This window comes from Parasteatoda tepidariorum, chromosome 6, assembly GCF_982258835.1.
Source record: "Parasteatoda tepidariorum strain Cologne lab strain chromosome 6, Ptep-v5.0, whole genome shotgun sequence".
In the NCBI taxonomy this organism is placed as follows: domain Eukaryota; kingdom Metazoa; phylum Arthropoda; class Arachnida; order Araneae; family Theridiidae; genus Parasteatoda; species Parasteatoda tepidariorum.
The window spans coordinates 2,411,412-2,427,817 of record NC_141760.1 but is presented as its reverse complement, the minus strand read 5'-3'; the positions used below and the strand labels follow the sequence as shown (position 1 = coordinate 2,427,817).

The 16,406-nt window shown below is 29.4% G+C and overlaps 1 protein-coding gene across 4 annotated transcripts in view; it reads right to left on the bottom strand.

Annotated features, from left to right (window-relative positions):
* sdt (MAGUK p55 family member stardust) overlaps positions 1 to 16,406 on the bottom strand; it is a 176,593-nt gene that overhangs the window by 28,010 nt on the left and 132,177 nt on the right. For all 4 annotated transcript variants that reach the window (XM_016049176.4, XM_071179143.2, XM_016049177.4 and 1 more), the window contains 4 exons: positions 15,581 to 15,784; positions 11,996 to 12,510; positions 6,492 to 6,702; positions 3,215 to 3,423 (listed from right to left, as the gene is read on the bottom strand). In XM_016049176.4, the coding sequence (XP_015904662.1) occupies positions 3,215 to 3,423; positions 6,492 to 6,702; positions 11,996 to 12,510; positions 15,581 to 15,784 (1,139 nt within the window). The remainder of the gene's footprint in view (positions 1 to 3,214; positions 3,424 to 6,491; positions 6,703 to 11,995; positions 12,511 to 15,580; positions 15,785 to 16,406) is intronic.

Here is a 16,406-nt window from a genome sequence, read left to right as displayed (position 1 = left end):
TTGGTTTAAAAATAATAATACAGTAACAAAATATTTTACATATGTGCATTATAATTAAAAGAAAAAAAACGAAAGTAGAAAACAAACCAAAGAAATGTTCACTTTAGAAAAAAAATTATTTTTTTAAAATTATTTGTTGGAAAAAAAACCATGCTTTTGAAACATCATTAGACCCTCTTTTATTCAATTATTTAAAATATAAAGTAGTATTAACTAATGGTCAAATTCTGTACTGAATAAATGCAAAAATATTTTTACCGATTTATTATTTTCGTTTTTGAAAATAGAATTGACTAAAAATTTATTTCTTTAAAAATCACAGTGACTATCTAACAAATTATAAAACAAACAAGTATTGAAAGAATTTTAACAAAATTTTTAAAAAAATACTTTAAGTACTAATGTTAAATTATTAAAAATGTCCAAATATTACTAAACTCTTTATTTAATTTTTAAAAATTTTTTTGTTTTTTAACTAATAGCCAAATTTTTTTAAAACTTTGTTTTCAGTTTCTCAAAAATAAAAGCAAATTAAATAAAGGTAAGCATTATTTCAATTTTTTTTATAAATAAAAACAACTGAACATTTATTGGTTTAAAAATAATCAAATTATTATTCTTACCTACATTAAATAAATTTGAAAAAAAAACTAACTTTTTATAACAAAATTAAGTACAAAATACCCCTATTAAATTGTATCGCTTAAAATGAAAAATAATAATTGAAAAAGACAAATGAGGAAACTTTTTTAATTTATATTTCCTTTTCATTGATTTATTGAGTTCAGAACGAAAGTTTACGATAACAGCGATTGTGCAGCAATCGCAAAGTAACAGTAGGTCTACGAAAAATAAGTATAAGTATAAAAATAACTTCGCTAAGAGTAAAAAAGTCTACCAATAGTCGCCTATTCCTGAATATAGTTGCTTTTTTAGCCTTTTCAGGCAAAAAAAGTCTCCATAGTTGCCTAAGGCGGAAAATAGTAGCAAATAGTCGCATTTTAGTAGTCTGTGGCAACCCTGCAGTTATCCAAAATAAAAATATGCCAGAAAAAAAATGCTTGAATTCTTAATATAAAAAAAGGCTTTACTTTAGGGGTCAAAAGCAACATCTTAGGTAAGGAAATATTAAAGAAAAATACTTCTAATTTAAAAAAAAAAAAATTCTTTTTCTTTCAAATTTATTCACTATATACATAAGTTTGTACAGTTTATAACTTTTAGATACAATGAGATATACTGCCAAGTTTGAGAAAAATAATCAAAGAAATAAGAAATCATTGCATTTATTTTGATGCTTTGAGAAAATTCAATTGACTGAAATGAAAGATGAATATACAAATACAAGGTAATAACTTGTACAAAATAATATAAAGAATATATAAAAAATAACTTTGTAAGATTTAACATTAGAAAAGTAGTTAATGTCAAACTCTTAATTTTACACTCTTTTAAAGTGTTTTGACAAAACATTTTTCGAAAAAAAAAGAAAAAAACATTGCTTAACTAAACATTAGTAAAGTGAATAACTTATTACAATTTTAATAAATTAATTAAAAACATTTCAGTGTTTTGTTAAAATTAAACAATTTCCTTTTCATAAAATTATACAAAATTTGGATAAGTATTTAGAGTATTTTCAAAAGCATTTATTTTCATACCATAATACACTTTCATAAACCTTTCTATTAAAACATATAAAATTAGAAAATTCAATAGCATATTAAAAGCTTCATATCTTTTTCTTTCTTATTTTTGGTTTTATAATTTTATTTTGTCACTATCACATTTTTTGTACTAATTTATAGATGAAATTAAACAATTTTTTAAATTCATAGTTTTTAAAAATAATTTTAAATCTATTAGACTAATGACATTTGTTAACAAGCTCACAAGAACATCTTCCAAAACTTCAGAAGCATAAATCTAATAATTAACTTAAAAGTTAAATGAAGGTTGTGTTATATATGAGAATCACTAATTCATAAACTATTACTTTTCAAACTGTATTTACAATGCCTATAAAAATTGCCTCTAAATGTTTTGATAGAATAATCTAGTAAATATAAAAAAATCATCAAAATACTATTTAAATTTCTTTTTTTCACAATTATAAAATTTCATTGCATAGAAATATATAGAGCATCTTTTAATTGAATATTCAATTAAATATAAGAATTTTTTTATAAAATGTTTTAAATATCGAAACTTATTGAAAAATGCTATTAAAAATGTTTCTTTCAAAAACTTTGTAATTTCAGCACAAACAAAAAAAAATGCTCTTTTATTGAATGTTGCACTAAATTAATTAAATACTTGTTATAGTTAAAAAATTGCATAAAAATATGAAAACGGCATTTTTTTGTTGTTGTTAATATTTCTATTAAATAAGAAAGGTTTACTGAAATACTATTTAAGCGTTAAGATTCTTAATAGGTTTGGTAAAAATTATGATTTTTTTAATAAAATAAAAAAAGAATTTTTTAAAAATTCTTTCTAAATTTTCCAATCTTTGTCAAAAGTTTTTACGCAATGTATTAACACTTAATATCATTTTAAAACAATATTCTAAAAAAGTATTTCACATTAGTAAATAATATAGTTAAAATTATTGTCTAAAAACTGAACTCAAAACTAAATAAATAAAATCATGGTTATTATTAAAGCTCAACACCTACATGAATTGTAAAGAAATAAGATTTATTACTTAACAAATCCAAGGCAGATTAATTTAGATCAGAAATATATAAAAAAAATTTAAAAAATCAGGTATGGAGAGTTCAAAAAATGTAGAGATGAAATTTTTTTTTATAGGATAGATGTTTTAATAACCAATCTAATGACAACATACCATATTTTGAACCTAAGATCAAACCCAAGAATGGGAGAAGGGGTGGTTTCATTGAATGCATTTTTGGAAGAAATAAAAATGAGTAAATTTATAGTTTTGATCTGAATGATTCTTAAAATATTTTACAGTGTGCATAATTTTTGGACACCCTGTATTTTCAAATACACAAAACAATAAATGCTACTTTTAAGCAATTTGTGACACTTTGTTAAAAATGTTATTAGAAATCATACTTTGAACAAAAAGAGAGAAAGACATTTACAACAAATTTGAATTGTGGCATTTCTATAACAGATACAAATCAATACAATTTTACTTAAATTTGAAAGAAAAAAATATTTTTAAAAGAAAAGTAGGCTTTACTTCTAGTGAGATCAGTTGAGCATCTGAAGAGACTGGATTAGGGAGGCAACTGAAACAAGATGTCTCCTGAATTTTATTGTGCAAATTCAACAAAGACTCAAATTCTGCATTGTGGAAAAGTTTCTCCAGTTCAATCACCCCCTCACTAAATCCTGTTTTTGAGAGTACAGATTCTACATTGTGAAGCATCTCCAGAAGCTCAGAGGGTTCTGAGGGAGGAAAAATCAATAATTGTATCATTAAATGGATGAAGAATTCTGTCTTAATAAAACCACACAATAATAGGATTAAAATAATTAGATATGGAAAAATAATTTTTACCATTCAAATTGATAGATAGTGTAGAAAATAAATATTAAAAGAAAAAAAAATGTCCAGAAATTTCAGTTAAGCAAGAAATTTAGTTATTGAGATAACTAAGTTGCTTACATTTGAGTACATGAATTAACTAAATTGAACATACATATTAAAGTGATTAAATAAACTTAACATCTTAGCACAAATTTTTTGTTTTATCTTGCAACATAACAAGAAACATCACTTAACATTAAACATCATTCAAGATACAGCATGCATATATGCTTTGAAATTTTACCCCAGTAATTTCATTAAAATTATCAACTTTATTTAATTGTAATCTGCAATAATTAAATATGAAATTAAAAAAACTAATGTTTGAAAAATAAAAAATAATCTAAAAACAATTAAAAAATCTGCAAAAATGTCTTATGTAAAAGAAAAACTAATAAATACGAATAAAAAGTAATCTAAAAATATCAAAAAAATAATCTGTAATAATTAAAAATGTAATTGAAAAAACTAATGCGCAGGTAGTAAAATAGTAAGTAATCAAATGATAAAATTTTTAAATCAAAACTACTTACACATATTTATAAGATGTTACTGATCACATGTCAAGTAAAGAAACAAGAAAAATTCGGAAACATAATTTAAAAATTTTCTTCAAAAAAGAAAAAAAAAAAGAGAGATCCGCATTATTTTTCTTTCCTAATATTGGCTTTGTTTTCACACGAAAGTTAATAATTCATTCCTTAAGCCCAAAATCAGCTATGTTGCGATCGGATTACTATCGACGTCAACACTGAATTCGATATTTCTTTTGGGGCACCACCCTCCTTTAAGGGAGGCCTGACAAAAGGGTTAATTGAGAGAGAAGTCAATCGAAGATGAATGTTTTGTGTAAGCAGGGATAGATCACGTGTCAAGGCAATAAAATGCAGCAGCTGCAAAGGATCTTGTTTCATCGCACTTGTTGTCGACATTCATGAAATAAAATGAATGCCTTTCTCAGGTTTGTATCACAGGGAAAATTTTGCAGGAGTCTGGTAAAAGAGGAAATATTTTTTTTGATCTCATAAAAATTATTTAGATAAATATTTATAACTATGAAGACAAAAATATCACTGAATTCAAATGATTACTTATCAGTATCACTAAGATTGATCAATTTAAGTAGCATATTTGTCTAAATCATATACATAACATCGAAAACTCCTTTTTATAACAAAGGATTAATATACCGTTAAGGATTTACAACTTTTAACAAACGGGTTTCGGAGTTTTGCAAATTGACAAAGATTCCTGCAAAAAAAATTTCGACTCACTCCACAGCCCTTATCGAAACTATTGAAAAATCGATGTTAATAAATGAATTATTATTAAGTTAGCTTTTAATTAATAAATTTCAAAAACCAAATTTATTCAGCTGATAATTTTAAAAAAAAATCTGAGTAAATTATAGTAAATAAGTAGTTATTCTCTCATTTTGCACAATTTCAGTATCGTGAAGAAATTGAAATATATTATTTGTACAACTTATGTATGTTATAATACAAAATATAAATTTTAACAAAATACTTTTTACTTGAATAGTACACAAAATACACACAGAAATACATTATTTGAAACTAACAATTACTTAATATTTTCTTGAGATTTGGTGGACATTTTAATAGAGTTTTAGTCGGCAACTAGTATAATAGTACAACTACCAACTCCACAACTCTTATTTATCATGTTATTTTCAGTTTAGAAAAAAAAAAAAATAAAAAAAAGGGGAAAAATCAGTCAAAACAATATAAGCTAAATGCTGTTAAAAAGTGAGAGAAGTCATACTAATTTTAAGCTCGTTTATCAGTGATGAAATCTAATCTAATCAGTGATGAAAATCGCAAATTTTTACTTCTTATTTAATATGAAATGACGCAGGCAATTATAGTGTTTATTTAGCAGTTATAGATAATGGTAGTTTTATCGCAGACAAGCAAGAAAAATATGAAATCAAGCGAACAGGAAATACTATCGCCAAAAACATCTGACTCGTGGCAAACACATATTTCTAGGAAATATAGTTTTAAATTTTGATGCAATCGAGCGGATAATCTATTAAAAACCGTTTAGCGATTATAACTTTTTTATCATAGTTTTCGATAATTGTTTTTAAGTGAAATACGCCATTCTTATAAATTAAAACTATAAGACCGTATATTAAGAGTGATTTTTTGTATCTCTGACTTTAATTTAAGATTTCCAATAATATAGCGGCTATATTCTCTACGAGTTCAGATCAACGATTTCCTGTTGTGTTGACACTAAAATCTTTATGGCCTTTGCATATATCGATTCGCTATTCAGGAGAAAGATACAGTGCTGTAGAATCGTAGTCTAAAAAACTTCGCAGGAGTCAGAAAAAAATTGTTCTAATTAGACTGGGACATAAAATACAATGATAAAAATAAAGAATACAAAGTTGTAAAACATAATTAAGAATAAACTTTTCGCACTATAGTTAATTAAAATCTTGTATGAAAAACAGTGAACTAGAGCTTTAAGTAGCCAACAATTAAAAATAAATTTAAATAAACAAAATTGTACATGAAGTAACCGAGTAAAATCGACAATTAAATTTATGAAACCAATTCTGTGTTCATGCAATAAAATATTTCGGGTCTTTCAAACATGAGTCCATTATATTCAATTAAGAATTTTTATGTAACAATTTATTATCGAGATACAGAAAAAAAATATCGTAGCATTTGCAGAAATTGGTGAGGGGAAGCAAGTCATTGCATAAACATTATAAATCCTAAAAAATAATAAAATTCATTTGGGTTAATTTATTTGGTAGAGTTTCATACAAAATAAAAATAAAGAAAGAAAAAAAATTAGGTGGGCGAGAAATTCAAGTTTTTAAAACGTCTCCAGTCAGTAGAAGTAAAACCCTGAGAAAAATCCCTGCAAGAAGTGAAGTACAAACCGTAAAGTCTGTTGAGATGTTCTGCATTGGCGGCCACCAGCCTTTCCCGTGGTGGGATGTCGCCTTCCTCCAAATGAAATCCCGAATTCTCCTGACCGGATTTCACTTTCTCGAGGGCTCGCAGTTTCTGGGATCCTCTGAGGGAGGATCGGAGAAACTCTTCCTCCTTGGCGAGACGCTCCTCTTCTTCCTTCCGCTTCCGGATATCTTCCTGCAATTTCAAGGAATTTATAATCTCCAATTCATTAAGCAGTGTCTCGCCACGAATAAGCTTCATTTGTGTAACCCATGTTGTTGTTTCCTATCCTTAACTTTTAAATTACATTTAATTTTAACAACTTTTCGATAGAAAAGTTGTTAAAATTAAATGTAATTTAAAACATTTTTAAGAAAATAAGTAAAAAAATAACGTAAAAAAGGTAAGATGAAGTAAAGTGTTAACGTCAGGTAATAAGTATAAAGCAAAGCATAATATTTATACTATTTTCAAGTAAAGAGTAAAGTAAAGCGTAGTATCACGTAAAATGTAAGTAAAAGTAAAGTGTAAAGCGAAATGTGAAGCATAAAGAGTAAAATAAAGTATAAAATTGAGTGTAAAGTAAAATTTAATATAAAGCAAAAAGTAAAATAAAATAAATATTTGCCCAACCCAATCCAAGAACTCACCTCATCCCAATGTAGGAGGATATATCCTATCTCATTAAAAAAAAAAAAATTCTTTTAACTTGCAAATGTTCGGCAATTTCTTAAAATGAATGACCTAAAAAAACGGCAATTTTTTAATTAAAACCATTCAGCAATTTTAAAATAATACTTTGGTTTCGGATTTTCTGAATGTCAACGGATTCATTGATCTGGTCTGACCCCGTCAGACCAGATGGGAATTAGCAACAACAACAAAATAATACTTTACGAGGGCTTTCAGAACCATTTACATGAATGTTAAACGTAAAAGTGAAAAAAACGGGTCTGACGATTCCCTTTCTTCTTGAGGCCCTTCCTTTTTCAGGCTTGTTTTTCGAGAACAAGCCTGAAAAAAAGCTTGTCACATTTACATTATTCTTGATGTTATAAACTACACCTTACAAGAATTGGTGGGAAAAAAACCCTACGCGCTTGAATTCTGGCTTGAGTCGAAGTTGTCTTCGCTTGGCAAGCTTACCTGATGGCAGACTAAGAGACAATTCCATCCTATTAAAATCTTAGCGTGTGGTCAGAAAAGTATAATGAGGGAAGGAAGGAAAAACGATGAGGATAGATTGGATTTTTTTTCCTCATTTGCCTCCTTGGCTACGTTTCAAAAGTTATATTTTAATATTAAGCTCTCTAATCAAGTTAGTTTAGATAGCAAATAAATGCATATAAAATTTATAAATGTGATCTAGGTCGCCCCATCTGCATGAATGAAGCTCTAAAGCTCTCTATTCAAGACATCCCATATATATATATATATATATATATATATATATATATATATATATATATATATATATATATATATATATATATATATATATATATGTAATAACAGGGCTCCAACCCTGTTATCAGTGTTGTATTTAGCTTGAAATAATTGCAGTCTTAAGCCATCAGACGTTCCAAACAGGTTTATTAAATGTAGGCTGGTATTGCTAACAGTTGACGTCCACGCTCCTTACGGGAGGGGAATGGACAAGACTCCGGACAATTCCGGCACAGCTTATTTGGATCACATCATTATGAAAAGGACACGCAAAACTATGCGTTCTTACGTTTTATACCAACATAGATTTGAAGTAAAAAGGCACATTCGTACATTCCTTGTATCCTTACGCATTAAGGAAAATCATTTCTGCTTCCTTATATGGAAGTGAACGAGGGAACGATTCTAAAAATAACTCTTCCCTTGAAATATAAATCTATTTATATTTCAATGGTATGTTTTCAGCCTTGAATTCCCAAAATAGAATCTCTCATTGCATCCGAAACTTTCTGTTTAGGTATAGTTCAGCCGGAGTTTTTTCACAAGCAAACGGTGTGGCGCGATAGTGAAAAAAGGATTCTTTGAACTTATTCCTCCAGATTTCCTGGTTCCCTGGATATTGATTTTAGTCTATGCTTGAACATTTCGTTCAGCTAAGCCATTTGTGGCAGGTGTGATGAAACGTTGGGAAATACCGTAATTAGAGCAACATAGTTTGAATTCATCATTTGTAAAGATAGTAGCATTGTCAAAAAACATTATTCTGGGAAATCCATGAAAAGATGTCATTTAAAAGTTTAATAGTTGTACTAGAAGTAAGTGTATCTTTCAGAATACAAATTTCCATTTTCAACAATTACGGTTAAGTTATAATAGTGGCTAATCAATTTAAAGCCTAGAATGTTAAAAAATTTTCTCTTAATATTTAGACTCGGGATATAAGATTTAACTGATCTAATGCCTTAAATGTGATTACAGTAAACTTTATAATTTTACGTCTAATGCATTTAGCGGCGGCTTTTGCCCTCGTCATTAAAAATTTGGATTTTTTTTTAATTATTAATTTTATGATATTTTCATTTAAAAGGATAGTAACTGTGGGTAAGGAAAGCATGTGTGTCAATTGCCACGAAACTAACGTAAGGTTTGATACGAAGCTCAAGACAAACCATAACGCCCTAAAAAAGTTCTGTCCACCCTACCTACTAGCAACTAGCCATTGAAAGAATACAACATCCAGTCAACTACTGGTTCTGATTCTACCTGATTTTGTAAGCCATAATTAGCATCTCTTCAATCTGCCGCGATTTTATAAATTTTTGTAACTATTTGCTTTAAAGGATTTAAATTTATGTGTATTGTTGTGTTCTCTGTCTGTTGTAAATAAATGATTGTTCGTGCACCTCTCAGCCGGAGGGCTGCTCAATGGGTCACAGGGTGGTTTTTGCCCCGTTGCTGTCGGTCTTGTTTCGACCGTTGTCTGCAAGCGGATTGGCATATCCACAAATCTGTGGGTTTGCGGACTCGCAGTTTTCTGCTCAACCATAGCCCAACTCGGAGCCTTGTGCCCCCGTGGCTTTCCCGTACTTGGTGTTGCTTCGTAATGACTGAATCTTCAGGATTGTGGCGTATGGGCCTTACCGGCCTGGGTTGCTGCACCCATTGCTTAAAGGATAGTAATATGCAGTTAGGTAAATTAAAAATTGTGTTTATAAAAGATGTCAAAAAATGCTAATTATTTATATTTGGCAACAAAAAGTTTTAATATCAGAGTTTAATAATTTTAAACTACTTAAAATTATAATAAGAATAAGCATATTTATGTTTTGAAAGAATAAACATATTTATGTTCTGAAAGAATAAGCATATTTATGTTTAAACTTACATGTGATGGTTAAATATAGCTTTTCTTTGATTTTTGATAACTTAAATTAGCCTGCGCATTTGCTTTTGGCTCCCGTTTTATAGTTTACCATACAATGATCTTAGTGAGCATGAATTTAGCATTTAAATTTTACTCGAAATTCAGCTTCTTCTATCATTTTTTAAAGCATTTTGTAACGATGCTGTTTCCGTGACGGCGCAACGTTGGAACAAAGGGAGGGGGGGGGGACAAATCATGCGAACAACTACTGAACGTAGAGAGATTGAAAATATCGCAAAATGATCAAAAAATATTAGCAATCTGTATTAAAATAAAATCCATGTCAATGAATGAAGCCATTCAAAAGATGTTTGAGCTATAACAAAGGGTTTTCAACAGTTGAATATCGTATTTTCGATATTGCGCCCGAACTAAATGTCACCGGAAAATGGTGATAGTCTAAAAACCACCGCATAAAAATTTGCAAACCGTAGAAAGAAAGAAAAGAAGAAAAAAAACACGATCTAAATTGGTGGTCCCTGTTCTAATCATTACCGGACAATTTCCAGGAGTTCAGTGAGGTGTGACTGGGTATATTACAGATATAAGTTTTCAGGTATTTCTTCGTATTCAGTACATCAAATAATAAAATGGTTTTAAATAAATCTATATTCGAACATAGTCCATTTAATACAATATCTCTATAAATTTATAGTACACGTGACAATCCTATAAAAAGAATTTTTGACTTTAAACCAGGGTTGGCAAGGACAGAATGGATTAATCCACGGTTTAAACCCTGGTTTAAACCGTCCTGTCCAAAACCCCTTTGTCCAAAACTGTCTTAAACTGTCCAAAACCCTTTTACTCAAATTATGTCACAATTTTATCTGAACAATATTTAAGAGGTAAAATAAATATAGAACTAATAACGTATTGATAATTAAATATACTAGAGAATATTTGTTTTTAAAAGTATAATGCTTTCTTTATTAATATTGTTTGACTCTTCAATTTAAACAAAGGAAGATTAATCAGTAATCAAGTTCAATTGGTCCTCTCATTCAATAGTACATAACTGAAGTTTGGCCTTGCCATACAGGTTAAAATATTAGGGACTAAGTGCTTGGTTTGTCATAAACAGGTTTATTTATCTATAGTACTATTCATGAATACTTTTATTTCATTCATGTTCAATTCTTTTAGTATAGTGGTGATACATCACCAGTGTCAGTAACTGAAACTGATGTTATGCCCTTCAAAAATATTAATACATTTTTCAGTTATTTTGCATTTTCAACTTATAAAAACAATTTTTTTTTAAAATAGATGACTTTTTTATCATCCTGTGATGCAGAAATTATAACATTTTTTTAAAAAAATATTGTGAAAAATAAAAGGTTAATTTTTGAACAAATTTAGTATTTTTTTAAGAAATATTATTATTTTTTAATATTGCCATATTTATCCTTATGCAAAAATATTATTTATCAGTATTAAAAGCATATTTATATTTAAGGGATTAGGCATTCACTTTTGTTGTTCAATGAATTGTGGAGCTTCAAAAATTATAAACCTTTTCCTATTATATTATTTTCTTTTAAGTTATAGTAAATTGTATAATAAAATATCAAATATTTATTGATACATGTAATTATTATGTGTACAGTGGTTACACCTATAGAATTTTTACCTTTTACCAAAGTTCAAGGTTTTGGACACTTTAAGAAAGTTTAGGACAGTTTTACCCAGTTTAGGACAGTTTTACCCAGTTTAAGACAGTAAAACCCACGTGTCCTGTCCAAAACCAGTTTAGGACGTCCGAAACCCCAACCCTGCTTTAAACATTAAAAAAAAGAACTTAAAAATAAAAAAGAAAATGTGCCAAGTGATTAAAGCAAATGGTCGCCATCACATTATGAATTTATTTGAATCCATTAGTGCATTCTTAAAAAAATAAATAATTTTCATAAATAAAAAAGTCTGTAAAAAGTAAAATCATTTTCTTAGGCAGGCGTTTCAGCTGGGCACAAAATAAGAAGTTCACCGATGATTTTAATTTCTAAATTACAAGAATGTGGTGAGGCTTAAAATATGGTCAGAATTAACTAAATTTAAAATAACAGAGAAACTAAACTGACACATAATTGAAAATGACAACGAAATTGAAAAATTTACCTGATATTTGCGAATGCGCTGCAACTGACCAAAATCCATCAACTTTTCCTCTTCGGCCACTTCATTTTTTAGAGGCGTACCATTGGAATCTTCCGTTGATCGAATTAGCTCGGAGATTCTGGGTGTGGGAGGGGTCCTCCTCTCCGGCAAATCCTGATTGCCATCCTGGGAAGACATGGACCTGACGTGGTTGACAGAAGGTTTGATCTCGCTGCTGAAATGGTAAAGGCCATTTTTCTTTAGGCTGGAAGTCTCTGGGGTGTTCGGGGGCTTCTTTCGGGGTGGGGGATAGCGAGGAGCTGTCTTCGTGATGGCAACAAACGAGTCCGGGACATCTACAGCCATCTCTCTATGACGAGGAACCTGCTGTACGAGGCTGCTCATCGTATTGTTGTTGTTATTGATAGCAACATTGGATTGCAGTTTAGGATTCTTCATAGCATCTTTCGAAGCGTGGTCTTCAACAATGGAAGTCTCTGGACTCTGAGGCTCAACTATCTTCGTAACTTCACAACCTGCAGACAAGAACACAGGGAAAGAAATGAAAACCTTGAAACAGAAGATCACATTTTAATTTTCACTTAAATTTACTTCACAAAAAGAGAAAAAATTTAAACACCGGTGTAACTTGCCTCTTAATCAATGGTTTTTCAAGCCCTTACGTATAGTTGAAATGGTGATAATCTTTTGATCAATTAGCGCAGATAAGTACTTTAAGACAACAAAAAAACATACTTATTCTGAACACAGATTCGTGCCGCTTGCTTAGTCGGGAGAGGGTCAAGTTTGACCACTTTTCTACAATACATACAACTATTTAAGTAATTTTAAGATGCATTTATAAAACTCGCTTCAGTCATGACAAGTCCATGAAAAAAATATTAATAATCATTCATTAGTTTTTTGCTATTTAATTTAATGGTTGAAGCAACTTTAACTGTTAAATAACAAAAATCAAAAATTTAACGATATCGATCGTAAAGTGTCTGAGTCATAAAGCGTCAAAAGTTTTATTTGACGAGAATAATTCCATCAATTCCATTCAAAATTTAAATTTTTTTTTTAAAACTAATAATATAAATGACAAAATCTTAAAATTTCTAAAATTTGTTGTTCATTATTAAATTAAATTTTAAAAAAATACTAATTTTTATTGTATAGAATTTATTTACTAATACAAAAACCAGACAGTTTACAACTAAGCCATCAGCCCAAAGCAGTAGAAGTTCAAACAAAGCATTTATCTATATGCTTAAAATTCATAAGTTGTCCAGAGTCACAAAGAGTGCAGACAGGCACTAAAATGCCATTTGTCAATTGCAGTTCAAAGGTCAAACTCAATTAAGGGAAGGGGATGCCTTCATAGAAATTCTAAGCAAATCAATTAGCATTTCATTCTTCAAAGAGTTTGTGTATGCTGTCATTAGTCTATTGTGACATCCTGATCTACAGCATAAACGCAAACTTCTCAATTTTTTTTAATTTTGAAATGTAGCAGTTTACTGGATACCTAGAGTTTACTAGCCAACTCTAAATATTCGATCACCAATGGAGAGCCGGCTAGTGGAAATTTCGAGCCCTCATTTTATAGAATAAAATTCAAATACCATAAACAATATTAGAAGCTTTGTAAGGAATTTTAATTCACAAGTTTTAAATTTAAACAAAAGGCACCAATATCAATCCACACTATTAATCGACAATCCACCCAACTGTGTAGGTTAAATGAAAGCAATCTGCAAAAACAATACCTGATGAGCGATGTTGGCCTGTAATATATTTAAAATAAAGCATATAAGAACTATAAGTATAAAAAGCGGGGAATTTATCATAAAATCAAGGCAGATCAGAAAGCAGTTAGTTGGTGAGCGATAGTGGGGGTATGGAGTTCAAAGAGTGGAGGAGCCCACAAATTTTGAAGAATAAAATTAGTGTTTTAGTAATTAGGAAAAGTTTTGACACAGAAAATGTTTGCTAATTTAGCATCTGTACTCTTCTGTAGTAATTTAAAATTTAATAGAAAAAAGTAATTTTTTTTTCTTCTTAGTTCAGTCGTCGGGATGTTTTAAAAATTTTTGGGCCTTTCTTTCCCCATGCACTTTTTTTTTTGCTGCCTAGACCGGCCCTATTGGCAATATCGGCAGATTTTTCTATTTTTTTTTTTTAATTTTTTGAAATTTTATAACTGATACAAATTGTTCTCCGTAAAAGGTGTGAGCTAAATCAAACTTGTATAAAACAGACTTCAAAACGTCATCAATATTATAGCATCATAGCATAGAAAATTAGTATTCTTGTGAGTAAATGGAAAAATAAGCAGCGGGAAAAAAACACTAAAAAAAGCAAGAAAAATAAAGCATCGATGAAAAGGAAACTGAAAAAAAAAAAAAAAAAATCGCAATGCAAATCTGAGCCCAAAAATTCGAATATAGTTAAATATTATCTTAAAAAATAATAAAATAAAAACTATTTTAAATTTTATTGAAAAAATATTCTTAAACTAAGATTTTAATTAAATTATAAAGAATCTGAAGAAGTTCAAAATGGCCACAATTCCAATACTTTCCCCTATCGTATTGTGATATAACAATCATGTGCAAATATAATTTTAAAAATTGTTACAAAATGAAACACTTTAATTTTGTTAATTTTAACTTAAGGCAAGATGGAAACTTATGTATTAAATATTATAATACCACCATAGACGAAAAATAACTACTAAAAATAAATAAATAAAATAAAAACTGTTCTTAAATACAATCTTAAAGGGACTTTTTTTCGAGCATTTTTTCCTCTTTTTTTTCGTGATTCTTTTTCACGATTTTAATTTTGTCTTCAGAACATTAAGTTATACACATTTATTACTCATAGCTAACAGTGAAGTAAACAAGGAATATGCATCTGATATAAATATTAAATGATACTCATAGAAATCATAATTTCTAGAGAGAAGTCTGCAAAAATAGTATAATTGGGCATGCGCCTGTTGCCATTGGTGAATATTTTGGTGAAGAGGTTTTTGCTTAGGTAGGTCACTTGGCTGGACTCCTCTCGTGGGGAGGGGGTATAGCGACGGCAAGATTTTATCCTCCTTATTACTTCCTTGGGGGTCATTTAATTGGTGCAAATGGACGATATCAACGAAATTCTTTGGATTAATCAGTTTATTCTTTAAAAAATAAAACAATACTCATAAAAGTTTGAAAAACAGAATCAAATTATGTTTTTGTTTATTTATTATTTTTTTAAAGGAAATTAAAGAAAAAAAAACAAATGAGCTTTATGGGTGTTACAAGGGTCCAATCCTTTAAGGGGGGATGAAATTAAAATATACAGTCACAAAAGTTCGCTAACACAAGGAAAAAATGTCTTATACCTGAAAAAAGATGAATTATTTTTATCTTCTTGTTTTAAACTTTGATAAATTAAAATCAACAAATGTTGATGAAAATTTTGTTTATTTGTCTGAAATATTGAGAGATTTCAAATTATTGAGGGGGACCTGCAGTCTTTCTAAATCACACATTTCGAACTGCGTCCTGTAGTATAAAAAACTATTCAATATTTATTAATATGAGAGTTTACCTTGAGAAAGAGGATCACTTTTTAGCAATTTTGTTTTGGGTGAATCGTTTGAAATCAAAGAAGCCTGAGTCTGGTTCTGCTGAATGGCCTGCGTCTGAATAGAAGGGCCACCAGACAACTGGGTCATGTCCAAATGCTGATCCTCGAAAGTTTGACCACTGCCTACAGAAATCAAGAAAGTATCTCGAACAGTCACATGGCCCACTAGAAAGAAAATGATTATTATCAGCAAATTATTACATAGCATTAATGAAAACTTCATGTTTCACTTCCATTGGTAGTTCAGAAAAAAGAATTCAGCTAAACTTAAGAGTAAACCAAAAAGTTACACATGCTGGAAATATGTTTTCAAAATTTAAAAATGCTAACAAATTTCCCACTGCACTGTTAGAATTTTCATTATAAAATAACAGGCAGCAGTATGTTCATCAGACAAACTGTAAAATTTACAATAAGGAATATTTACCTTACGGTTTTGAAACAGTTTGTAACTAGCATGGTTATAAAACAATGACTACGAAACTAAACGGTTTTTCAACCATTTACAACTGGGATACTTTCAAAACCGTAAAAAATTACATTTAACTGGACATAGGAGCTAAGTTTTTCGTTGGGTAATGGGTATCGGAGAGTGTAGGACAGAAACGGAGGAGTGTATGACACTGTGTTGAAATAGTGTGGTGTCCAACGCTGGGACTCGAATTCCAGTTCTGACAGTCATGAGACTGACACATTAGAGCTTATAGTATGCAAGAAGGGCTTCATTAGGTGGGTGAGATAAAATTCTTTTAAACTTATAAGGTGAAAGCAGTTAACAACCGGCTTT